Below are 27,940 nucleotides of genomic sequence, written 5' to 3' on the forward strand. Positions count from 1 at the left end.
CACTAAGAAGTGAGAAATAAAATGGACACTTGAATGCTCTGGGACAAGATAGACCCCAGACTTCGCCGACGTCGGTTCTACTGTAAAGATCCATGAATATATTTCTCTATTATTAAAGAAATGGTCAAAAATTTGAACGGACATATTCTTGTTATTTTTATAAAGTAATGTAAAATGACCAGTTTTTTAGCGGTCTGCAACTAATGCCGAAAGACTATAGTGGTCAGAGCTATTTCTGCTAATTCTGTCAAAAGCATTCCGTCCAATCAATTTAACATTTCAGAAGCCGCTTTCCCCTATTATGACCGTGTTCCACTTGCTTTTAATGTTAAATGGTTTAACGTTCGAACGAATCGAGAAACCGATTCTAATAGAATTGATTTATTGAGTCACTGCTGGGAGACACTTCGACATGCACGAACGAATACAATTCGTATTCGCAATTCTTACTTTTTCTGCAGTCTTTTGGCAACGCGTTTATAGATCGAGATTAGGCATGCACGGAAACCTGTCGAATAGCTTGTTAGTCATGCTGAAAGTATGACTGGTAAAAGTGAAACGGAGTGACAAAATATTAACTCCGTTATTTTTGCTACAGCGTTTACCTTTCGGTTTCTTTTTCGACGATCGATGAAGGGTTGCAATATTTTTTGAAGTGGTAACATTTTTTAAATGGTAACGCTGTTTTTATTCGTTTTATTACTGTGTGCACATAATTGCATCCACTTTAAACTCTCTACAACATTTTAATTAGAATACTGTTACCCCGTAACGCAGAAAAATTTTTCATTTCACCGCGCAATTTCGATCGGCTAGATAAAGAAGAATGTTCGTTACTGTGTGAGTTTAATAGAACAAATTGAATAGCAATTCATGTTAATATTTACACCAGGAATATTAAATTATCCTCCTGCGTTTGACTCACGCAATTAAACGGGGAGTGCACCTCTCATTACGGATTCTAATTTAAATGTAGACTTTTAATACATTTCCGTTATTTATGCGCCTGATTTGCATTCATTAGTCATCGTTCACAGGAAATTGTTACATTTCAGTAAGAATTAAGTAGGGTCAGAGGTGACAATCACTTAAAACAACGAACTTCTTCACTACATGTTCAAAAGGGGTTGTTGGCAAAAGTGTTATTGGAATATCATCAAAAACAGAAAGGTTTCGGATTATTATGAAATACTTTTCTTCGATACATCCTGCAGAGAAGACGCAGAACTCAGTATTCGCGCAATCGTAACCAGCAAACGGCAACTCATCAGAATCTGCGTATTTCCGATCGACGCCGCTCGTTCGAGGCTTCATTAGCCGGCTTTAATTACGGGGCGACCAAGATCGTTGTCGCTAGAACGCGAGATGGTGGCCGGTCTCAATAGACGGGCCGCGTTCATTAATCATCTCGCGGTCGCAATTATCGTAATTAATATCGCAAGCCCAGTACGCGCAGGCAAGTCGCGCGATTTTTCTTTCGCTTCAAATCGGATTCAAGGATTTACGGATTCATCGGATCGCTACACACATTATCGATACGTTTAAGAATCAAGGAAAAGTTGTGGTTACAAAATTGAAACATTCACATCTTCCAAATACCTACAGCTTTTTTATGCGTCCACCGATTTCAATGAAACTGTATACATGTATATAACTTCCTTATATTTATAAAATGCACATTTTAAATTTTCATTTTAGGCAAAGACAGAGAAGTTAAAATTTAAATTAAAGAACATTTTTAATATGCCACGTTTTTAAGATGGACTAAAAACTATAACATAATTTTTCCTAGCCCCATACAGATTCCAGATGAAAGTGATTGTGAATTTTTTGTAATCTATCTTTATGGACTATCTGTATGGGGCTAGGAAAAATTGTTTTATACTTTTCAGTTCATCTTAAAAACGTGGTAACTTGAGAAATTTTTTTTATTTAAATAATTATTTTCTGCTTTTTAGTCTTGTGTGTGTGAAATTTTTCAATCGAATTTAAACATCGAGTTAATATTGCATTGTCATCCAGTTCTGAGCTATGTTTAAAGTTTCAAGTCTCTAGCTCATCGGGAAGTTAGTTTGAAATCAATTGCACAATTTGTACCGAACAGACAAGCAGACGGACAAGAAAACGAGTTAATAAAAACGTGACAAAATCGCGAGCTTCATTTTTGTCTTCAAAATTCCGAGCAATAGCAATTTGAAGCAAAATTTTATCAATTTTGATCAAGTTTTTTGCCGGATTTGTCTGAATCGGAAAAAGTGAGAAAATTAAAAACTCCATAAGATTTATAATGTTTAGATTTCTACGTTTCGTTAAAGATTAAATTTCGATTAAAAAGCATGGGTTCCACTCATGCTTCTTTAAAAAAATCGGCAATTTCGCGAACCGTGACCAGGAAACGAATCAGACTCGGAAAAATGACAGGCAACCGGTTCTATTAGAGCGTCCTCCGCGCGATAATCGGCAAAAACGCGACCGCCGCGTGATTTATTCGTTCCGGGGGTTGGATTCCCGTAAAACGCGAATATTTACGACTGTTGTTTAGCGCTGCAAATCGCGGGTTCGCAGACCGCCGGTGATATCAAGCGATTACGCGGACGTTGATGGTCTGCGTTTGACAACTACTCGCAAATTAACTGGCCGATGTGTCTCTCTCTTCTCCGAGCGACTAGGTTGTTAAGGCTGTTTTTTGTAATTTATGCGGTTACAATTACCCCTGGACGGATGGGGGTTTTAATATATCCACCGGACGATTTCAATGGGATTAACGCGTTCGGAGAGCACAGCAAGAACGAGCCTAGATTTGTCTTTGCACGATCGCGAAAGATCAACCACGCAAGAAACTGCCATTTGGATCGACCTGTTACGGGAAGATCTGTTTTTCAACCCGACCATTCGCCCGGGTGAGATTCGCTCGGTGTAAAATGCAATTACTGTGTTAGAAGTGTCGTCACTTCTGGACGCGGTATCGGAGACGCTAATTTGAAGTCTGATGGTGTGCGATCCGTTCTTGCTTCGAATGTTTCTATGGTGTGGATCCAGTGTAATTATGTTCCGAGTTTTTCGATTCTGTGTTCTGGTCTTGTATCGTTTCACAGCGTTTTATGGGGTCGTTTTTGCACGAGGATGATGATAAGAGCTGCATGTGTCCTGAAGCTCTCCTCGGACAATCTTCTGTTTGTTTTCTTACAGTATTTATTGATACCATTTTATATGGTTTTTGTCTCTTCAAATTGACGAAGAAAATTTTTATTTTGCATAAAGATCCGGAGTCTAAAATTATAACTGTGTTTTAGCTATCCGATATTATTCTTGAGCGAGAGAGTTGTTGGTCCCATAAAGTTGCAGGTGACACCCTATAGTTCTAGCACCTAGCGGTCGAGCGGACAACTTCAAAAGAAGAATAGGGGACAGAGATCTTCTTTTTCTAGAAAAGATCAGGAGTGGAAGGGAGGCCGGGAAAAGAGGCAGTCAGGAGAAATGCAAATGGCGGGGACCTGACCGATCTCAAGGACATTAGAGAGCGAAGGACCTCAAGTGTCCGACTTCGATTTTAATAATTTTTTGTGAGATGATGGTACATGGAACCCTAATTATGTATGCAAAATATTAGGTGTAGTCTCTCAATAGTTTTAAAGATATAAACAATTAAAGTTTCATACCTTGTTGATATACCAAGATTTCAGCTGTGTGAAACTTTAATCGTTTATATCTTTAAAACGATTGAGTGACTACACCTAATATTTTTCACACATAATTAGGGATCCATATACCATCATCTCACAAAAAATTATCAAAATCGAAGTCGGACACTTGTGGTTCTTCCCTTGTCAGTCCTAGACGTGGGGTTTTTTCAGTGGGTATTGGGGACACCGACCACCTGTGTTCCCGAATCCCACACTACCCCATCTGGATGTACGTAAATGTATTTTTTCCCACGTCTTGAAAACTGCAATCGCTCTAATACTCGAATTAATGTTTCCCCGTTCGGTTGGTATGATCGAGGTTGATACCCGAAAGAATTCCGGCGCAGGAATACCTCGGGAACCTCAGACTCGTCGGGAGATGGTATTAAACGGGCCGATCAGGCATCGAGACAAGAGTGTGCTCGGCGTGTATCATCGATCGACGTGTATTTCATCGGTTCAGTAATTACATAACGTCACCGTGTGCCGGGTATAGAAAGCGGAGAGCAAAGCTCTCTCGGGCGGAGAACGTTGTGTGTCGGCGCGTTCCTTTTACAGGCTGCTGCTGCAGTTGCAGTTGCAGCTCCTTAACGATCTCTCGCGCGATACCGCCTAATGACTAGCGGCGCGGGCATCATCGTGTCCCGATACGGCATTCGAAGAAAAGCATCGGGACCCGGGCATCCGTCAGCTCTCTGTGCCAGAAATCGAGCTGCAAGTCACGCCGACCAGCTTCCGAGATCCGAGGGACCATATCCTCTTCTCACCTTCGTTCAACCCTCCCCTTCATCTTACTCTCTTCTTCTTCTACTTCAAGAGAGAAAGAGAGGACCGACAAGGATCGACACAATCTGATTCTTTCTCGTTCTTTCTAAGCGGCACTTCTTTTAGGCCATCGAACAGGCGGCGGCGTCTCGGAATCCACCTTATTGACAGGTTCACGGCTCCCGAAGATACTCCTCTGCTATGGTATACGCGGCACGTATCGCTTCTATCTTTCTTTCTTCCTTGTCATCTCTATCTCTTGAGCTGATGAGAAGATTGAGAATTTTTCTGTTAAATAGAAATTGTATCGATTCCGGTGCGCTGCAGCGGAACATCGTTGCACGGAACGATAATGCGCGCAAAAATCGACGAGGTGACCAGTCATAGTGATCGGTAGTGTCGATGTTCTTTCGTTTCTACGTAGCCGTACGATCACCATCGCGAGCACTAGAACGTGTGATATCTCGCGGTGGGAATCACAAGTGTCAACGAACGCGATTGCAACGTGAGGCATTCTATTGCATTTCACAAAATTAATTAAAATGGACACGGGCAGATTCATGATTTTTTTTATGTGACACCCAGTTAGACACAGTTGAACAGAGTGGAACACAAATTTTGAACAGTGTCAGACGCAGTTGAACAATGTTAGACACAGTTGAACAATGTCAAACGCAGTTGAATAACGTCAAACGCAGTACAACAGAGCGACAACCAGTTAAACACAGTGGGACCAAGCGAAACACGGTTGAACAGAGTGAAACAAAATGGCGATTCAATTTTGTTTTCAATCGACAATCGCAAAAAACGCAATTGAACAATGTTGGACGCAGTTGAACAATGTTAGACACTGTTGAACAATGTTAGACACAGTTGAACAATGTTAGACACGGTTTAACAATGTCAAACGCAGTTGAACAGTGTCCAACGCAGTTGAATAACGTCAAACGCAGTACAACAGAGCGACAACCAGTTAAACACAGTGGGACCAAGCCAAACACGGTTGAACAGAGTGAAACAAAATTGAACAGTGTCAAACGCAATTGAACAATGTTGGACGCAGTTGCACAATGTTAGACACTGTTGAACAATGTTAGACACGGTTTAACAATATCAAACGCAGTTGAACAGTGTCAAACGCAGTACGAGGGTGTGAAACATAGTCCACTTCACTTTTTTACATGGAAGCTATAATAGCCGGAGCAGGAAAAAGTAGGCTATCGAAAATCGGGGTCGCTGGATGACTCCGTCAGCGTCGATCTCGATCGTCACAAGAGCCCTAGAGGATCGGCTAATCCAGCGATTCACACGAGGCAAGGACGTGGAACGGCCTCTTGAAAGGTGCGACGGGGACGATCGTTCTCGCCACCGCATTTACAATCGTTAGTCCGTTCCTCCGGGCCCCTCTCTCTGCCCCACGGTGGAATCGTTTAGCGTAATTACGGCTCTTGTCACGGTTGCTCTCGTCCCTCTCCCTTCGGACTCTCACAGAAGACCCGCCGACAAATGTAACCGGTCGATTTTTTCCCTGGTGGACCCGCTCGAGACCTGGCCACTGGAACCAACAACTCTCTTTCTTTCTCTCCTCTCTGTTGGTATCGTTGATGGATACCCGATGGATGACTGCATTCCTACGCTGGCGACGACATTAAGCCGATGCAACGGATCGGATCCGCGCGATGAATTCCCGCGAGGCGAGGCGAGCGCCGCGTATGCGAAACGTCTCGGGCGCCTTTCATTCACTCACGGTATAATGCACCGAGCATAATCGAGCGTTAATTCATTGGCCCCCGGACAAAGGACCCGGTCCAGAGTGATACAAAGTCGCCGTTACGCTGCGGCGAGCTCGCCCCAGAAGAGCTGCTCGAGGATCGGCTTTTTGCGGATCTAACCCGACACGTTTGACTCGCCACGATCTTTCTTCTCGATCCGCGGAGAGATGAACTGAGTCCGGCTACCGAAGAGTAAAACACCGCAGGGTAAATACCGTGGAACTGTTTTACGGGGAATTCTTGTTAACCGGCCGCCGCGATCGCCTCGGATAGACGACTCTTCGGGTGCTATTGTGTTTCAGCTGGTACCCCGCCCTCCTTCGTTGTTAACTATTTTTCAGTGTCCGAGCAATCTTGCTCCTCGCGCATGCATAGCTAACGAAATACGTGCTCCGTGAAATTGCAGGAATGATGTGTCTAAAACATTGTCGATTTTAGAAAATGTAGCCATCAGTTAAACTCACTTTGGGGGACCAAAAATTTACGACATTTTTTTTGTGGGTTTTAAAAATCTGCATTGAACTCTGTGTTTGATGTGGCATCTGTCCGCTACTGTTATAATTACCCGACACACTTTACTAATAGTTCATCAGACGTCTCTACAGAAATGATTGCCGATCAGAGATTTTTGAACCATCCCGAAAATCTCGATTTGTCCGATGGCTGAATAAATCGTGCCCGTGGCAATATTTCTATGTCAAGGCCGGTAAGTCAATCCCCGGCGGTACCGGCATTAATCTCGTAATTATTCGCGAAACCAGTTATGCATAATTGGCCGGATAATTGCCGTGTAACAGGCTGCGCACGCCGCCGCCCAGAATACAAAGTATTAATTCCACGCGAAAATGTTGATGATCGGTGGCAGGGTAGCCTCGTAACTTATCGTATCGGGACTCGTATAGCTAATTTATCGCGGAAAATTGCAGGATGTCCTTCTACGGAGAACTTGTGTGTCGTCGATGGATTGCGAGGGGCCCGTGGGCGTCGATGCACAAGGAATGCATAAGTATAAGTGTCGCCGGGACTCTCTTCCTTTCCGTAATGAAACATTCCCTCTTATCGTGATCACCGTTCGAATGCCACTTTTTTACCTATTAAACCACCCGATGACACAACTCGCGAGCTGTTCGATGATCGCTTAATGACCTTGGAAAATGCGGATCCCCTTCTTAACGAGCAGTCCAGAAAAATTAGGAGAAAATAGGCTCGCGCTTCGGAGCAGCCGCTATAAATAGACTGAGGAATGCAGTTGTGACAAAAATGGCTGCATTTCATGCATTTCTGACGAAAATTAGGGGATGCTTGAAACAGGAAAAATCCGGTCTATTGTCTACTAGTGTGTACTGTTATCTACTGTTGTCTACAGCTGTGTATTGTCTCAACAGACTCCAGAAAATCTCAAAAAATTCGTACAATCCAAATCTGTGAAAAACACAATTTCATTTCATTATCGATTAACCAACAGCAATCAAAATAAAATTTTATCAGAAAAGCAATGATCGCATCTCTTGCTCCACTCGATTCAAACTCTACGTCGAATTAATTTTTTGTACAACTAGCATACGATTAAATGTCACGTATGGGAAAAAAGTACAAATATAAATTATTGAAATTTATAGGACATTCGTGGTCAGGGCACGGAGGACAACACAACGAGCATAATAGAACTTAATTTATACACCCCGGCCCGGGTATTTTATAATATTCCTCGGAGCGGCAGGCGCGGCATAGGCTCATTACGACTTTCTCTGTTCGTTTACGGTGCACCGCGGCTTTTGCATGTGCGATTTATCGCGTCGAGTCCGGAGATCAATTACGGATAAATAAAATAGGATCGTTTCGCCTTGTCCACCGGGGACACTGTGGAATTTTTAAGTCCCCGATCCCGCGGATAATAATTAGTCGTTCGCGGATCTTTATGCAAAGTGTTCCGTATCAAGTATACGAAGTTGAAGTTACATGTGCTATTTACATTTATTTATAACTTTCTCTGTGACGAGAAATGCGTGTAATTGTGCGAGTGTCGGCAGTATAATAAATAAAGAGTTTCGAGGTAAGAGAATGGCGGCCTGCCAGAAGGAAAGTCCCACGAGTCCGCGTTGCAGTCGATGCACCAAAGGGATGAAACGCAGATCGCATGATCGCGATGCACCGTTACCCACCGGTGAACACGGCCGAATAAAAGGACGCCGCGAGATATCGATTGGCAGAGTAAATGATTTCTAAATTGGATCGAAGGCGCGTGGCGCTCGCGCTCGCTCGTGCATAACGCGAAAAATCATCCGCGCAAAAATCATCGGTGATCTCTGCTCGATTCGAAATACGGAAGAGGTTTCGCGAGCTGCGGTCGAGTCGCGGCAGAAGCAATTTTCCAGGAGACGAACGGACGAAACAAAGTTGTCGACGAGAATGAATATTCGACGGAGAATCTTCCAAATTAATTTTTCATTCTACATCCAAAATTCTACAACCGTAGCTAGGCTCATTAAAAAAAAAAGTGGTTTCTGTTAATATCAAATCGTCAAATTGAATACACTGTCTACCAGTGATTATGTCATATAATTTTTTAAATATTTTTAATTGACGATTGTTTAGATTTTAAAAATGCATCCATGAGGAATTATTAAAAATATTGGATGGACACATTCTTATTTTTATAAAGTAACGACAGATTGTTAAGCAGCCGTTGCGGATTCGCAATTTGATCGACGCGACGGGTTTCCGATCGATATAAAGAATTCCCGGGCGAGAGTATGGTTGTTTGCGCGGCGCCAGCGTGACCATGCTCGCGTCGAGCAACAACAAACGTCGTCGTCGTGTAGAGCTCGCCGAAAAACTTTATGAACGGTTTATGAGCGCAATAATCCGCTCGCGAGTAACACAATACAGGCTAATTATAGAGGACGAGGTCCAGGCCGGTCGACAGGCATTAACGTACCCGTTAAACTCGCGGCCACGACAGCCTGGGTGGCTTCCCTATTTTCGTCTTTTTTTCTCTTATTTTTCCCCCCTCCTCCACCCCCTCCCTCTCGCCCTCTCTTTTTCTCTCTTTCCGCGTTCGTCTCTCTTTCTCCCGAAGTTCTACGCCGGTGTTCCTCGCACTTTGATCCTCGCGACGCTAATGCGTCTCTGTTATTTCAGTCCTTATCCCTGACAGCTAGACCCCGGCGAGACGCTTGACAACGACTTTTTCGATTCGTGTAAACCGATCTCGAACGACCTCGCGGGTCGATCAGCACGGTGACGTTCCCGGTGTCGTGTTCTATCGAATCGCGAGTGGTTGTCGTATTTTGCGAAGCAATTATGCCCATAATTATGGAAGTGGTTTAAGTCAGATATTTCTTGTGTCCGAGATATTTAAAGGAAAAGAATATTGACACTACACGAATTCCATATAATGTTGAAATAACAAGCACTATCTAACGGATTATTTTTGACAATATTAAAATAATGTGATGTGAAATAACTGATCAATTTTTTAAAATTTTGACGTAGACTGATCGGGTAAACTTTACTTTACCGGACTCAAAATTAGTATCTTTCTGCTACGAATTATTATGTATTTCGTATGTAATCCAGTAGATTTGTACCAGGCGCGGATGCAAGTCGAAGTTTCGATCTTCTAAGATCAATAGTTGAGGAGTTATGGTCGCTTAAAGTTGAGCATTTTTGACAGGTAAGGGCGCCGCCATATTGGTTTGTAGTGACGACCGCGAGCCGCTTACCTTGCCGCCCCCCCTCAACCTAATCCTAACCAACTCGGTAAGCGGCGTGCGACCGTCACTACAAATCAATATGGCCGCACCCTTATCTGTCAAGAAACTGGAATTATGCTCAACTTTAAGCGACCATAACTCCTCTACTACTGATCTTAGAGGTTCGAAACTTCGATCTGCATCCGCGCTGGGTACAAATCTACTGGATGACATACCAAATACATCATAATTCGTAGGAGAAACGCACAAATTTTGAGTTCGGTAAAGTAAAGAGCGGCCGAGCAGTCGACTAAAAGAACTGGAACAGATTTAAATAGTTGCACTTCTGGCAAAAATCGCAATATCGTTAAAAAATCAATTAAAAATCGAAGCTTACCGAAATCGCAGGATCACATTCTGTGAATATGAAAATCGAGTTCAAGGTTAAATGATCCGGTAAAAATGGCTATATCAATATCGTTAAAAAATATAAATAAATACTTGGAAAGTTGGTTGTTGTTAAGTCCGGATCTCCATGTGCAAAATCTTTTGAAATGAAGTGTTCTCTATAAATCCGCAAAATGGGGAGTCAAGGTCAAAAGGTCATGACTCCAGCAAAAGTATATTATCGCATAATCCAGCATAGCACATGATTGCTTTCTCGTGTTTTTCCTTTTTCGAATCATGCTGCTCCACTTAAAGCTTGACAAGGTCAGAATCCACGCGCCTCTACGAGTTAAAGATATGATGAATCGGCGGGAACCATTTTTTTTCCGAGGCTCGAGAGGTCGTGCGATCCCAAAACCGACAGAAACATAATCGACCGACGAAGATTTTCGTTCGGCTGACACACCGCGATCAGTCACTGTAATTGGTACCCCCTCGCGAGACGAATGTTAATACATCGCGGCGAGGAGAAAAAACCGAGGAACAAATTGAATCACCGGTGCATCGCGGGATCAGGAGGTCACCACTCGTATCTCGACCTTGTTCCCAAGTGAGCCTGGCAACGGGCTGATAATTAAAATTCTCCGAGCGATCCCCGTCCGAAATTAATCGCCACCGTAACTGCTTTTCTTAAATCGAATCGGGCAAAACTCAGTCGTTCTCGAAATTTATTACCGAGAAAACTAAATGACGTACAGAGAAAGAAAACATTTTATAATATGTTCACACGTGATTCAGCATTGTGGACAAATTTTTTTAAAGCCCACAATTTGCTTGGATTATTTAATAATTAAATCTGGCGATGCAACAGCTCTTCGAAATAGGAAAAAAAAATAGTTTCTGGGTTATTCGGAGGTTTCCCGCGGGATCGTCCCGGATAAGGTCGTTTTACATAGCGGTAGACGCGATTACGGTATCGGATTACGCTCCCGGTTCGGGGTATTAATGTTGATTTCGCGACGCGGAAAAATTGGAGCGATTTGCGGTCGGGGGTTCGCCAGCCTCCGAGAAAAACTGGCTGCAAACTCGATTTCAGACGCGGCGCTGCTGACCGCAAATCGTTTTCATTCTTTTCCACCGGGCAAAACCTGTCCGCCACGCCGCCTTATCTTGAAATCGAACTTCCCCACCGCGCTGGGTGCGAAAGGTCACCACCAGTCATCATGATGATGGGAAAGTGGAGACGGTTTCCGCCGTGCAACGAAACGTCAAGGTCACTTCTGCTAGAGCCGCCAAGGTCGCGAGAACTGTTTTGAAAACAGTCGTCTACTAAACATTCTCCATCGGCGATTATTCCATAATTTTTTTAATGTTGTCCATGGCTAAGGATTTTTTAATATGTCCTTTAACAGACAAACTTCAATCACAAATCAAAAACTCTAATAATTTCGTTTCCGATTAATATGTAAAAGATTTTTATGAATTGACGACACTTTACCCCTTGCCGTAATATTTTCTTTACAGTTACAGTGGTAAAACGAGTTTATCCCCAAAAATTTCGCAGAAAAGAAAATTTATATTTTTTTATGGCTACATTTTTTGAATGCTTAAATTTTATTTCATCTAAAAAGAGAGATGAAGAACGATATGTGCGTTAATTAGCCATTTTTTAAACATATTTTTCAATGTATTTTTCCTAATCCTGGTTGCTAACGAAATTTACTAGATTCGCACGCTAGTAATTGTCCATAGATAATTCAGAATTTTCCTGATCATCACCGCGAGTTTCCACCAAGATGGCGCCCCGCTCGCGCGACAGAAAAATGCGCGAGATTGCATCGAGATCCGTCGTTCCGCGGAACGAAGGTAAATCGAGGACCTGTAAAAAGGACCCGTGGAATAATTCCAGTCCGTGTCGGAGCCGTGTACAGATTACACCGGTGATGCGATGTCAAGAGTCATCTCGTGACGCTCGTGTTTCTTGTCGGCGACAAGTAATCCGGAATCAATTACTAGCTCGCAGCCCTAAGGAACTGCTTCGCCGAGAGACAGGGAGCAAGAGAGAAAGGGAGAGAAACGGCCCGTGGGACGCGACGACCTTTTTAGAGGCCGGGCGATCATTAATCACCCGGTTTTTAGCTGGAAATTCCCTCGCGCCTAGTTTACAAAACGAGGGTCGTCGAAATCGCCCCGTCACCCACGACAAGGGTGCTGGTTTTTGTACTTTCACCGGCCCGGACAGACGATCCCCGGCTTCCACGGTGTACACAACGAATGTTCGTTGTTGTACGTTATATCGTTGCTCGTTTCCGTGCGATTACTTCGACCTCTTTACTTATCCGACGATCGCGTCGTCTTTCGACTCTCGCGGTGTGGGCGGAGAAAATCCTGCTCCATTAACTGCACGCCGATTCGCTGCGTGTGAAAGTTTACGAGTAGCTGCGGGTTATAATTGATCGGGCTCGAACCGGAAAACCACTGTTGCAACACAATGCTCGCTCTTTCTTAACCCTCGACCGAGCGCGTGCCCCTCTTTGCCAGACTGATCCGTTTGATCGCGGTAATTCCTCTGCTAAGTTTCAATTTCGTTGAGATATTAGTATACTGCAAATTTTTATATTTTGGTTACATGTTCATTTCTTTCTTTAAAATAATTTTGTGGACTTGGGAAACAACACAAGAGTATTTGGTAGATAACCAAAGTTTTCAACGCATAATTTTATGCCTCAAATGCAGATGTATAACCACCAGGAAACATAAAAATCTATGGTAATGTGGCTGTTCTACAAGAACGGTCCTACGGGTGTTGTAGAGCTCATTACGATCGAATTCCTGTTGGCTGCGGCATTTCTAGTGAAAAAATTGTCCATCGCCTATGTATTTCTGGCTCGTAGCCCCCGGTGTCGCGTCACAAGTCACACCGCGTGACAAATGAGACGTTGTCGTACGTTTGTTCAAATTACTCCCGGCATTCCTTGTGCCACGGTCCTCTCTCTAGCGCCCAACAAGCTTTGAAATATTACCCTCGTCGCCTCAACAACGCCTCGACGATCGCCTAACGGTTCGTACTCGCGGCGACGACGACGCGTTTCGTTTTTACCGAACCGTGCCGGAAAGACGACACCAAGAAACACAGAGATCCAAGGAAGACAGAGGCTCTTTATAGCAAGTGTACAGTCCTGTTAAAACCATTTAATTTTATAATCAATTATCATACTGCCGCATAAAATGCTACTGTACTTTTTTTAGGAACAACCAGAACAGACACTATCGGACTTTCTCCACCATTTCTTCCGGAAACTGTTCACCCCACGTAAAAAGGTAATACAATATAAATAATGGGTCCTGCCTAGATCTACAAGTTTTGTTTGACACGTTTTTTGATATAATCACTAATCCGCGAGGTAAATGAAAAAACAACTGTGTATGCACTCGATCAATTTCACATTTCTCACAGATTATTTCATTCTCGATTAAAATTATTTTGAGTCCTGCGAAACAATTTTTGAGAGGCATTATTGTCAGAGCAAATTACTTCATGGGATTTTTTTGAATGCGGTCGAGAGATCCAAGGGAGACAGTGATCCAACGCAGACAGAGATCACTGTATAAGACTGGTAGTCAGCGATCGCCCGCGAGTCCTCGATTCTAGCGTTTCTTGCGGTCTCGTCGCGTTTTCTTGTCGCGCGTGGAGAATTCCGCTTCCTACGATTTCTCAGGCTTAACGGCGTCATTTGTGTCATAAGTATCAAACTTCTTTCGCGCGAGAATGCGTCGCGAAATGACGGCACACTGGTGTTCGTGATTCGATGCTGAATCGCGCGAGCGACCGCAATTTTCCTCCGGTAAACGCGAGTTTCGTGATCGTATAAATATTTTAGCCAATCAGTAGACTGCGAATGTATATGAAAACAAAGATAGACTGCATAAATTACAATATGTCTCCATAATTTTAATAGTATATTCAGCTGATGTTTCTTCGACTCATTTTTTCCCATAAACGCATATAATTTACTTGCGTTGATGGTATCCTATATTCCCGAACGATGAACGCCTATTGACAATGGGAAACAAGTTTCGTTTCGCAGTGATAAAATCGTGGAAGACTCCCGATAGCGAGCTAGCTATCAAAGCAGAGTCGGTTCGAGAGGAAAGCTCATGCTGGATGGCAAATAGTCAAAGATCCTAGTCAGAATTTTTCCTTTGAAATCGGCCCCGCGAGCCGCGAGCACGATAGAAGCCAGATTGCCGGATGTTTGCGAGGAGCAAACGTTGCTAATTAAAATCCCGCGGCTCTGCTCGGCCGGTAATCAACGAATGCCTTTGGGCTGCGAGGATGGTCAACGATCCTCGACCCTTCAACCCCTTTTCGTCCCTTCCTTGTCCCTTCCTGAACTCGTTCGGCTCGCCCAGTTCCCCGTTAACCAATTCGAATTTTTTGCTCGATCGATCGATGCTCGCGATTGAAAGAAAATAAACGTGGAAACACGGCAAAATAAAAAATGTGCTTTGATTGTGGCGTGGCATTACTTTACTTTTACATTTTTTAGTTTAGACGAGTGCACCGATGTTGGCAAATTTTTTCCATTAATTAAATTACCGTGGTTTTAAAGATTAAAGCCTCCTTTTCATAACGACGTTTCGGAATTTGAACTACGATTTTTTTTTCACCGTTTTATCGCAAGTTTAATGCGAAGAAGACATAGACAATGGTGTGTGTTTCTCAATAGATTGAAAAAAAAGAATGTCCTGTGAATTTTTTTTGTGGCATACAGACTTCGTACAAATTTTATAAATAGTGGGTTCGAAAGAGCACATATTGGTCAACAATTGAGAATTTTTCCACTGAAAAATCTGCATGTTTGACCACGTTATACAGGCTGGTATGAAATGCTGCATTTTAAATGAGGTTATACGAGGTCCTACAATTTTGCAATTTATATTAATACTTCATTAACCTAAAAGTTGATACACCGTATTAATCTTCATTAATGTAATTTGAGTTAGCTTAAGACATTTTAGTTACGCTAATTTTTGTAACAATTACAATTCTTATTTTAACTTAATTCGAGAGTTCCAAGAGAGAAAGAGACTTTCGAGGAACTGGAAAAGTGGGTGAGAAACTATGGCATAGTTAAGAGTATAAGGGATTGTGAAAGACATACCTAACGATGCATCCCTCGATCTTCTTCGCGAGTCTCCTCGGCGTGCACTCGGCGTCGTCTGGCATCGTCTGCGAACACACAAACAGATCGTTCAGCCTTTTCGTGTTCCGGCTAAGTGAACGGAGCTTAATTCTTTCAATTCGCCGCGAGTCGGTCTCGAAAACACGTGTCACTTTTTAGCTCGTAAATTGGCCCGGTTGGAACGAGGGTGCAAACGAGGTACACGATTTCCGCTTTATTTTAGAGCGACGATAGCACGTGCTCGTCAACCACTTCCGCGTGATGTACGAGCGAAACTTAGTCCTCTTGGTGACATACTTATGATCCCGGTGCCTAAACACATGGAGCTTTCGTTTCCAAGCCGCTGTGCCACTGACGGATCTATGGCGTCGGTTACCCTCAGCTAAAACCTGGTTGCTTCAGTTTATCAATTTTCATGTTCAACAACCTGAGCAATCTTGGGTAACAATTTTAGCACTTGGATGAAGGAATCCATTTTGATCCAGCGTTTTAAATGTGTTATATAAATTTTAGTTATCTAGCAGCCATGTTTCTTGTCCTCTTGGCTGAAAATATTTTTTGAAAATGAAGTAGGATCTACAGGGATCTAGTCATACTATAAAATCATCGATCTCTTATCTTTCTCAACAATTTTCAAGAACAATTTTCAACATCCTCGACAATAAGATCTTTCCCTTGACTGAAAATATTTTTTGAAAATGAAAAAGGATGTACAGGGATGTAGCCATACATTAAAATCATTGATCTCTTATATCTTCCTTCAATCTTGCCACAATGAATTCCCAAAAATGATTTACAATTTTCAAGAACAATTTTCAACAACCTGAAAATGAAGAAGTATCTACAGGGATGTAGCCATACATTAAAATCATTGATCTCTTATATCTTCCTTCAATCTTGCCACAATGAATTCCCAAAAATGATTTACAATTTTCAAGAACAATTTTCAACATCCTGAAAATGAAGAAGAATCTACAGGAATCTAGCCAAAGAATAAAATCATCGATCTCTTATCTTCCTCCAATCTTGCCACAACGAATTCCCAAAAATCATTTACAATTTTCAAGAACGATTTTCAACATCCTGAAAATGAAGAAGTATCTACAGGAATCTAGCCATACAATAAAATCATCGATCTCTTATCTTTCTCCAATCTTGCCGCAACAAATTCCCAAAAACGATCAACAATTTTCGAGAACAAATTTCAACATCTTGAAAATGAAGAAGAATCTACAGGGATCCAGACATACAATAAAATCATCGATCTCTTATCTTCCTCCAATCTTGTCACAACGAATTCCCAAAAAGGATTTACAATTTTCAAGAACAATTTTCAACATCCTCAACAACAAGTCCGAGCCATATATCTTTCCCTTGACTGAAAATTGTTTTTGAAAATGAAAACAGATGTATAGGAATCTAGCCACACTATAAAATCATCGATCTCTTATCTACATATATCCAACCTTGTGGCAACAAAATCCCAAAAACGAACAACAATTTTCGAGAACAATTTTCAACATCCTCAACAACAAGTTCGAGCTACCGACCCACCAATCATCTCTATCAATCCCGGCAACTTTCCTCATCCAACCGCATCGATCACGATCCATGCACACTTTCTCCAATCCCGTTTTCCCAACGCTCTCATCCCTCTGAAAGGATCCTCTCACCAGGCCAGCCCAGGTGGACCTCGTTCATCAACCACGTTGGTATCCGAAAAATCAGGATTCCAGCATATCGGTCTGGCAAAGAATCTCGCGCAAAAACGAGCAGCAAGTATTATCCTAGAGACCTCGGAGCAGCTTCTGCTGCGCACCGAGAGAGCAAGAACGTCGTCCTCGAGACGTCCTCCTCCATCAACCGAATTCCGATCGAAGAACATTGTCGGGCTCTCGGATCTGAAACCCGGCACCCCGAAAATTTTTCCCACTGGCCTAAGTCCCTCAGATGGTATCTTAGGAGCTGGCTCGATCCGTGCCCGAGGTCTCGGAAAGAGTTTCGCCGGGGGCAGGGCTATTAATAATCTTGGGCGCGAAGGCGCGTGCTCGCGGTGGCTAGGTCGTGTGTCGCGTAACGGGTGGCGAGGAGCGTTTGTTTGCTCCCGGTGGCCACCGGGTTGACAAACTGGCCGCAGCAGTCAACGTGACCCGCCACGGGATTTGCCTCAAGCCGCCTATCCACTTGGAAGTAGCTCTCCTTAACTTCAAATCGACGGATGCTTGCGAAAAATTGAAACATACATTTTTTTAAACATTGTTTAAATCATTTTATGGGAATTTTTACTTTCATCAATTCTCCGTTTTAAAACACGCCATTGAAAAAAAAGTTGTTGTTCTACACCCCCTCGTTCGCGAGATATACCGGAAAATATGTTTCCACCCCTAAGTGACAGCTGTTCCCACCCTCTACGTGCGAGGTATGATGAAACGAAACTGGACTATCTCAGGATCGGCGTGTTACATTTCGGTAAGGGAAATTTTAGAGGGTGTTGCCTGAAACTTAATAATAAATATTAAAGTAGAAAAATTAAGTTCTTAAGGAAAGAATAAAATGTCTCTCGACTGTCTCCTGCAGTCGATGACAATTTTTATGTTGCATGAAGATCAGCAGTCTACTGGTGGTAAGTAACTGTTGCACGGGGGAATAAATAATTACAGAGATGATGTAAAGGGTTAATATACCTACCCTTAAGTATAGGCAAGTATAGGAATCTCTCGAATGGACATGCACCTTTGTGCAGGAGAGAGAAACGGAGGGAAATGGAGAGGGTGAGAGAGAGGGTGCGGGGGAGAACGATGTTTTCACGCCGGATGAAAATAGTGCGTAACGATCCGTCCACGGCCGGGGCCGAGAGATTTATCAGGGCTTAATGGCCCCGGGATCGTAAAAAGAAAGGCTGCAACCGAGACATTGTCAACGGGTTTGTCGAACTTGTGTCAACAGAGGCACGCTGCCAACAGCTGCCATGCCGGCGGTGGCTGGCTGCTGCCACACCGTTATTTCGACGTTAACGACGACTTGTTTATAGCCACGACACCGGGGGACCGTGGCGCGAGCCGGAAAACGAGCGTTCGAAGAACGGGGCCGACGTTCCTTTCCTGGACAATTTGTTTATTCGATGGACGAGATAAAGAACGAGCCCGTTGTCCCGTCTCCCGACGCCGCAAAGAAAGCTTCACGGTAAATTTGGAGCAAGCGTATTTCGGTCCCGGGGTCAAAAGTTCGAGCTCCTCTGTTTATTGGAAATTTAACGAGCCGACCAAAATCGATTTTTCACAAATTGAAAATGCTTCTGGCAAGTGACAATACATACAGTGCATTCAAAAAGTATTTAGAAATCTTTTATTGTTCTGACAACTCCCTTTTTGTCTCCCAAAAATGTTTGATCGAGTCTTTCATTTAACATTTTATTAAAATTAATGCCACTGATGGCGAGGACTTCCCTGTCAGCTAACTAATAATTTTGATAATTCTTCGAGAATCGGTTCACTTTTCGGATTCACTGCTAGAATTATTCTTTGTTTCCGCGAGAGGGGTTTCGATCAAGATCGCTCGATCATCGAGAATTCGATTAGGACATTCGTCACGAGCACAATTAATTCGAGTGTGCTGCCGGCTGTTCCCAGGAAAAGTTATTGCGTTCGTCGTAACGAGGAAACGATTTCGATCTTCGGTATGGGAACTCGAATACAATCGTCATCAACCTCCCTCTGTCGATGATCGTTTTGTCTTCCAAATGAAATGGAGGTTCGGGAGGAAAAGAAATTAGGGGTTGGACCTCGTCGCGAGGAACGAGATTGATCAAGTGGTGGGTGTGCAATTAATTTTAGCTGTGGTCGGTAAATATGACAAAAACGAATCAGAACATTTTTATTTTGCACGAATGAGACAAATAAATCTCAGTATATCTAACAACTTCATGAGTTAATATTGAATTGAATTTATTGTTAAAAATGTGTATAATAATTTGTAATTGAATGAAATTTCAACATTACTTTCCAAGAGACATTTTCTAAGTAGCTCAGTTAAAAACGTGTCAAAGTACAACAACAAAACATGTAGGATATTATTACAGGATCTTTTATTGCACAGCCGACACGCAGTTTTCTTCCACCCTGTAATTCGAACACTTCGAAAAGATAATCACCGGAATCTCTGTACCGAGTAGATCCAGCCGAGGTCCCTGAGATCTTCGAAGCATCCAGTTTTCGTAAAGGAATATGCAGAAACGTGTCGCAAACTGCGAGCGTCTGCAGCACGTGTTTAAATCGGTATTAAGCGCATCGGCGTAGGAACAGTGCCAAGAGAGGCGAAGTCAAACAGACGTTTATCTAATGTGTAATGGCATAATTTGCGAAGGGGCTTAATCACATCAGTGTTACTTGGCCGTCCAGCAGAGTGGAATAAGCTGATCGTGTCTCAGACTTCCCTCCGCCTTCGGTGTGCTTACTGTTCGTCCGTGGAGAACCAAATTGCATTACACCGTAAAATTAGGGACCCGCGAACCGTGATTAATCGGTTGACAAGATTCGCAGCGACAAACAACTGGATATCGCCGCGGAAACCGCGAACAAATGTCCTGCAATCTACTATAATCATTAGACAGCGGATTTTATGCATTTATAATAAAAATGAGTAGGTGTAATTCGACACAGTGAAAACATCAAAAGAATTTAAAAGCACTGTTACGTTATTTTCGACCTATTAAACATATTAAGAAAGAAAATCAATTTCTATTTCCCTCCAGTTGGTTGCAAATCAGGTAGAAAATTTTTATTTTGCATGAAGATCCGCTGTCTAATAAATCGCCTACGAGCTGTGCAAATCACTATATCCTCGGTTTGAAATTTCAAAAATCAATTTTTCTTTTCATTTTCTTTAGGTATAACTATTTAATTACAGAGGAGTATAATTGTAGAGCAGCCTAGAACACTAATTAGGGCAACGGAACAGCCCCAGCACAAATCGTTTTTCACCGCCCCAGATAACCCTGGGAAAAGACAGCGGTTCGGGTGTCACTAGGGAACAGCCTGTTGTTTCAGTAGTGTGCTCGAATTAGGTCATTTAACCATACCCAGTGCTGCCTACATGTGTCCACGATGAAATGACAAAAACTAACGAAAACTTCGTGGACATTATTAATAAAAATTGCAATTTATTTTTATGTCAATTTTTGTCAATCTATTTTCGACTGACGAACATTATTAAAGGATTACATTAATTTTTATTTAATTCTTGTTGCTTGCTATCGACTCGGAAAATATTTGTTTCGCATAAACACTGACGTTACTGAACTAAAGTCTAGTTATTAGTTTAGAAGGCTCAATAAATCAGTTTTCGAGCTACAGCCCCGTACATTCTCGATTACCGATTTTATGATAGTAAATTGCAATGGAAACTGGCCGGGAGAGCGTGAAACACGAAAATTCGATGGGAACCGTGATTTAACCTTTTGGTAAACGATCTGTGCTTTTGTCAGAGAGGTCCTGGGAAGAGGGATGTTAAAATAGTATAATGATGTACGTTGTCGTAGATTATTATGAATTAAACTAAGCACATCAACTGTTAATTCAGTCTTGTCCTGCGGCGAGTTTGAGAAAATGAAATTCTATGGTACGCAACAATGGTTTTATTCAAGCTGGAAAGTGCTGCAGTCCTTTCGCTGCAACGGGACTGCGGGAACCAGCACGCGTTTATGGCGCGGGAGTGTCTGAAGTCTAAACTATGGTAGCGAATTAAGAACACAATCATTTGTACAATTCATTCATTCATTCAAGGCACTTGAAATCTATCGTTCAAAGCATTTCTATTCAACAATTCAAAGCAATTCAATTTTATAATTCACAGAAATTCAGTAACCCAAAGAAATTCAGTTTAATAATTCAAAACAATTCAATGCAATAATTCAAAGTACTTAAAATGAATCGTTCAATTCAATGCTGTAATTCAGGGCAATTAAATAACTCAAAGAAATTCGAAACAATCCAATTCATTCATTCAAAGCACTCGAAATCAATCATTCAAAGCATTTCAATTCAATCATTCAAAGCAACTCAAAATAATTCGGAGCAATTCAGTAACCCAAAGAAATTCAGTTCAATAATTCTAAGCACTTAAAAGCAGTCATTTAATCCAATTCAATAATCCAAAGAAATTCAAAACAATTCAATTCATTCATTCAAAGCAACTCAATTTTAGAATTCTCTCCAAAGTTCATTACGAAGCCTAATTTCTCTGAACTTCCCCTGCAGTCATTTCTATCCTTCCGAAATGAAAAAAAGTAGTCGACTGCTGTCTCAAGATTAGTCAAGATCGTCCGCAGGAGCGTGACAAGGTCCGAAGACAAGGGGTGCAAGTCACCCCCCGATCATTCGGCGCAATCCGAGCGTCACGAGGCGAGGCGACGCGACGTGGCGTTCGTAGTGACATCACAAAAAATCACGGGGCTGCTTTCCGGCCGGATATCTTTCAATTACCCGTTAATATGATAGGCGGCGGGCTATGTTGCAAGTCACCGGTACGTCGTTGCCCGCAGCCACGCACGCTGGCCACAGTGATTAATCGACGTCAACCGCAGGCCTCGCCGCACAATTCTCCGCGGGGAGAATCGTCGAACGCGTTGACACGTCGATCCGTGGATTTACCGCCCCCCGATACGCGATACCACCCCCGTGATAACCAGCCCCGAACCCGCCCGACGTAAACCTAGCCAGGAATTATCGCCTCGGTGCGTAGCGACTGTGGTTCCATTTTCTTTTCCGTCACTGCCAGGAAATTAAATTGCTATTGCATAGATTATTCAAATTTGGGAAAATATGCACGGGGTTTTCCATTTCATAACATTTTTCTGTTCAAAACGAGTCCAAACACGACATAGTAGAACGCTCGCCTTCAACTTAGTTCGGTTAATAGAGGTTTGGATTAAATAAGTATCTGTCGTTCAAACTGGGTCGTGTTTGTACTCGTTTTACGCGGAAAAGTGTCGCGAGTATGTTGGTAAACACTCCGTCACAAAATAATTAAGTACAAAGTTGCATCATTGAATTATTATCGTTTTGCCGATATATCTTGTGTTATGCTTTTCGGTACTCAAGCTTCCGGGCAATCTAGAACAAATTCGTACATGCTACAATGCAACAATCTAAGAAAAGTTGCGTTTATGGAGACACTCATAGGAACGAAGTTACGATTGCGAACGGGGATCAGCGACGCGTTATCGTTTCCGCGATTCGCTCGTCAACGCCGTCCCCGATACTTTGTCTCTTCCCTCGGTTGTCTAACGGCCCGTGGTAACGAGTTTCGCACGATCGGCACGATGATGATTCCTGCTCGAAGGACTCGGGAACCAGAGGGAATCGCGGCATGGCAATCAGCGTGTCGTTACGATCCTCGATTTTTAAAGATCGACGCGATTCAGTCGGACTTTTCACCGCGGCCCCCGTGAGCACTGGGTGAATCGAACGGAATCGTAGTGTACCGTTCGATCTGATTTTTAGGCGATCTCCGAGCAACCTGGTGAACATTCGGAATGGGTTGAGCAAGAGATTGCCAACTGAAATTACTTTAGCTGGCCATTGACTTAAGACATGCTATGTAACGTAGAATAACGTTGCCAAATTGCAAAATACAATGCAGTTAATGGTAAGTATACGATCTAAGGAAAACGAATATTCCCTACACTAAGGGGCATGCCCCAAATTAGTCCGAGAAGCTGCCTCAATCATCAAGTAGTGTGAAGTGTAAACATGCCAACGTAATTGGATACGGAGTCGGGTATATCGGTTGTGAACCACTACTAATTCAACTACAAAATTTCTTTATTGTTTTATGGGACTTTCGCCAACGGAATTGTGACATTTTTCTGATTCAAATGACACTAAACACGATACAATTTCAACTGTATTCAGAACCACAGGATCTAAGAAACAGCACGGACCCGAGGGTTTTTCTTAGATCAAGGCTTTATTGTGTCGACCGTGAAAGGTTGGCTCGATCTCGTCAAATCTCGTCGGACCTCGTCAGATCGCGTGGTATAGATTGCAACGTGTCCGTTATAAATTTTCCCGAGTTTTCTCGAGTTGGCAGTGGTAACGCACTGCCCTCGGACAGGTACTCGGAGGTCCAGGATTGGCATTGGTAGCAGACACGGTTTTATTTACGACTAGAATCGCTGACTGCTCCGGGTTCGCTCCTCCTTGACCCTCTCCTCTGGTTCGCGCGGGGGTTAGAACGATCCTATCTCGGCCGACGTTGGCCGCGGATCATTCCCTTCGGAGTCCCTGCACTATAAAAGATCGCCCTATGGTTGTATATTACTCACGCCACCGTGTTTTCACTTGGCGCGGCGATCGGCGCCGATATCATAACTCCTTGTCGTACCGTCGTCGTTCAGTCCGGCGAATCCTACCCGACGACGAGGCATCCTCTTCCTTCGCGATAGCAAATGCCGATATACACGGCAGCTCTGTAACGCGAGGACGAGCATCTCGATTAGATAACGTTTTACTCGTTGCTTGACCTTGACGCGCCTTTCGTCGCACGCGGAACTCAAAAATTCATTTTGACCGGTTATAAAAGTGTGATCCATCCAGGAGTACAGTCGTGTCTTGGTAGACGTGGAAACGTCGGCGCGAATTACTTACATTGAATTTCTTCCCGCTGGTGTTCAACGCAACAAGGGAGTGAACAAAACAATGATAATCGTTTTGTCTCTCATGATTTCTTTATGAAGCATTTTTACCATCATATTCGTGACATTTTTCTGATTAAAATGAGCCCAAGCACGATGCAATTTGGATTGTATTTAATTGTTTAATCCATGATATAGTAGAACCTCGATTATCCAAACTAACTATGTTGCTAGATCAAATTTTCACCGATTTGTATGATGAATCGTGCTGTATATGGGCGAATATACACAGAGTTCAATATCAATTAAATTAAACAGAAGATTCGGATAGCGTCCGTTCGGATAATGGAGGTTTCACAGAATCGTGGTTTAAACAAGCAGATGTGCTTGAAATGAAGTCGTGTTTGGTCTCATTTTAATCAGGAAAGCGTCACGAATACGTCAATGGAAGTCTCATGAAAGTATCTCGCGGGATCGGGGATAAATTTTTTCCGAAATACTATGCACATCTTTTTCACACATGTCCAGTAGGTGTATTACCGTAGTTATTCTTGGAGGATCAGGCTGACGGCCAAAGATGACGAGTGACGGAAAAAAGCGATCGAGGAGCGTGTCGGGCGAGCCGATAACGCGACGTCGGCAGCGATTATTCCCGTCGGGACACCGAAATAGATGGTTTACAGCCTCCCTTAAATACGTCAACGTTTACGCGTGAATTCCCGAAAGTAAATCGACGAAGAATGTTTTCGTACGAGACGGCCGTCACGAGCCGAAGCCAACTTAAACGCTGGAAGCTGAAACACACCGCGTCTCCCTGCCTCTCGGTTTCACAGCCGAAATCGGCGCTTCGGTTATTATTAATAACGGGGGAGGATGGGAGGAGGAAGAGGAGGAGGAGGAGGAAGAGTGTATGGTTCACGCAGGCTTTGTTTACGGTGTCGCGGGCTTTAAGCTGACGAGAGGCCCCCGAAGCCTTCGACGTCGAGCACGCGAGCCTTTAACAACCCACGCCGGAGGATTTTCGAACGCTGCCAAGTGTCGTAAAGTTAATTGCTCGTGTAATCTCGGCCCGCTCGAACGCGCCTTAAAATCGAACCAGCTGTGCACCGTCGCAACCACCTTCCGGGAAAACCTTTTCCGGAAAACAGAGCCCTTTGACCTCACGATCTCCAATATTCCGCTGAACCGGGGAGACTTGTTCGGTAAAATCAAAATTCAAAGCAACTCGATTGAACAATTCAAAGTAACTCAATTCAACTATTCAAAGGAACTCGATTCAACAATTCAAAGCAATTCAGAGCAACTCAAATCAAAGTAATTCAAAGCATCTAAATTTAAAGCAACTCAGATCAAAGAAATTCAAAGCAATTCAGAGCAACACAAATCAAAAGAATTCAAAGCATTTTAGCTACTCAAATAAAAGGAATTTAAAGCAATCCGGGGAGCAACTCCGAGCAAGTCAAATCAAATCATAAGAATTCAAAGGGACTCAATTCATAGCAATTCAGAGCAACGCAGATCAAAGGAATTCAAAGCAATCCGGAGCAACTCTGAATCAATAACTTTAGCACTCATCCAGTAACTAAAATTGAGAACTGGAATAATTAAAGAGGGGATTTCGCCGAACGATTTCCGGCGAAGATCAAGGAAATCGCCACACGCGGCGCGGCGCGCAATGGGATCTCTCGGGTGGATCCTGGCGGATCTGGGAGAGGAGATCGCGCGTTAATCCGCACCGGACACACCTGTCGAGGATCGGCGGCGGGGTGGGAAGGGTGATAAGGCGGAGAACGATTGGCTAGGTCGCCGGAACCGACACGTGTACTTAGCGCAGCCGTGTGCAGTCTGCAGCGGCGTGCGCGTGTGTGCAATAGCCGTGGATCGGAGAAAGAGGATGCGGCACGTTGTTCCGTGCGAACTATCGACCCGCGGAGATGCGTGCCTACCGGTCACGAATACGGGCCCGTTTCCAGCCCCGGAGGCTGTTATTTCGCCGGCGGTAACAGCATCTCCGAATCGTCCCGACCCTATCTAATCATTCAAATCGCAGCCGGTCCTAATCAAGGTACACAAGGCCCTGTACCGTTGCGTATACTTCGATTCTTTCCGCCCCTTTCCTTCCCTCGACAACGCAATCAGTCCAGGGAATAATGCTAGATTGGACCACCTGATTGCCCTTCGGAACCTGGTGAACCCGTTCAGCTTCCTCGAGCCGGCAGATGCGCTGATAAGTTTTTTCTGAAGGGATCCAGCGATTCCGAAGCGTTGATCGTGATCGAGACCACCCTGATATCTCAGTGATCTAGTTCGCGGTTTTTACTGTCTTATATTTCACTTAGCTTTTCTTGGTTAGAGATAATCACGGATGAATAGACAATGCAGTGTACATCTAGCAGTATATTAATTCAGTAGGCACAGTTTAATTTTGACAATAGAGAAATGTTAGAAAGCTAGAAAAATAGGTACTTTAACGTTTCAATTATTTAATTTCAGGGAGACTCACCTGGACTCGTGCAGGTTAGAACCTCCTCTGCGGATCGAAAATCGCACGCGAATGATCCTGGATTTGAAGAGGATTGTGTCTTGACGAGATCGGCGGATCATGCGATGGAGGATCGACGAGATTGTAGAACGCGACGATAAGGCGCGACGAGGTGTTTCGTCGCGAAAGTTGGGTTAGGTTCGCGCGAACGATCTTCGATCGGAACTGTCACTGTTATCAATTTCAGGGTAGACGATTAGGCAACGCAATGCCAACTGAACACTGCTCGATCATACCGGTGTGATGGGGTTATAGTTCTTGTTTTAGTATCGCAAATTGTAAGCCTTGGACTGTAGAAATTTATAACTTGTAAACTGGTTATATAGGTTATTCGCAGTAGACAGAATGCTCTTTGGTAGTCAGATAGTAATATACAGGGTGTCCCAAAATTCGTGAAAATCCCGAAAGGGGGTGGTTCCTGAGACCATTTCAAGCGATATTTTCCTTTGCAAAAATGTTATCCGCGGCTTTGTTTAGGAGTTATTAACGAAAAACACGGACCAATCAGAGCGCGACCTAGACACGAGTTGGGACAGTCGGCCAATAGACAGCTGGCGCGCCGGGCCGACTGTCCTAACTCGTGTCTAGGTCGCGCTCTGATTGGTCCGTGTTTTTCGTTAATAACTCCTAAATAAAGCTGCGGATAACAAGATGAAGATGAAGAATAATAATGAAGATCAGAAACAGAAACTTATTCATTTAAATAGTCATTTAATATTACTTTCGAATAGCAATAAAAATGTACATAGCAGGCGATGTAATTTCATTTACTGCGACTGGTATTTTTCATTGATTAGGTTGACGATGAATCATTGGGACGTGGGACACTGAAGCGCAGGTTCTTCATCTCTTCCGGTTGAAGATACGAGTAATTTTTCTGTTCGTATATTTCCTCGATTTCCCTCTTGCTCACCGCTATGAAACATACAAATACGTTTTAATTAGATCGCGGATGTCTATGCAAAATAAAAATTGTCTGAATCAATTGTAAGAAAGTGATGAATAGGAATGTATTCGAGAGCAAAAAGAGAAATAATTTTATTTTTAATTTATTACATTTACAATCTAATTAATGACGATTAACATACATAATAAGCGTTTCTGCCTAATGACGTGAATACTTTCTTCCTTGATCCTTTTATCATTGGAATTATTGTTCATAATCAAGCCTTTTGCTCTGGATTTCGTGTCTAGTCCCTTTCTAGCTGCAATAATAATCACAAGTTGTTCATATAATCTGGTCTTGAAAATATTTGCTGATTGAAAAGATCTTTCTCC

At 43.1% G+C, this 27,940-nt stretch overlaps 1 protein-coding gene across 1 annotated transcript in view; it reads right to left on the reverse strand.

Annotated features, from left to right (window-relative positions):
• Positions 1-26,919, reverse strand: part of LOC143221698 (uncharacterized) — a 261,806-nt gene extending 234,887 nt beyond the window's left edge. The window contains exons 1-2 of the mRNA XM_076447146.1: positions 26,624-26,919; positions 15,468-15,535 (exon numbers count right to left, since the gene is read on the reverse strand). Coding sequence (XP_076303261.1) covers positions 15,468-15,532 — 65 coding nt within the window. The 5' untranslated portion in view covers positions 15,533-15,535; positions 26,624-26,919. The remainder of the gene's footprint in view (positions 1-15,467; positions 15,536-26,623) is intronic.
• Positions 26,920-27,940: the final 1,021 nt, after the last annotated feature.

This window comes from Lasioglossum baleicum, chromosome 2 (assembly GCF_051020765.1).
Source record: "Lasioglossum baleicum chromosome 2, iyLasBale1, whole genome shotgun sequence".
NCBI lineage: Eukaryota > Metazoa > Arthropoda > Insecta > Hymenoptera > Halictidae > Lasioglossum > Lasioglossum baleicum.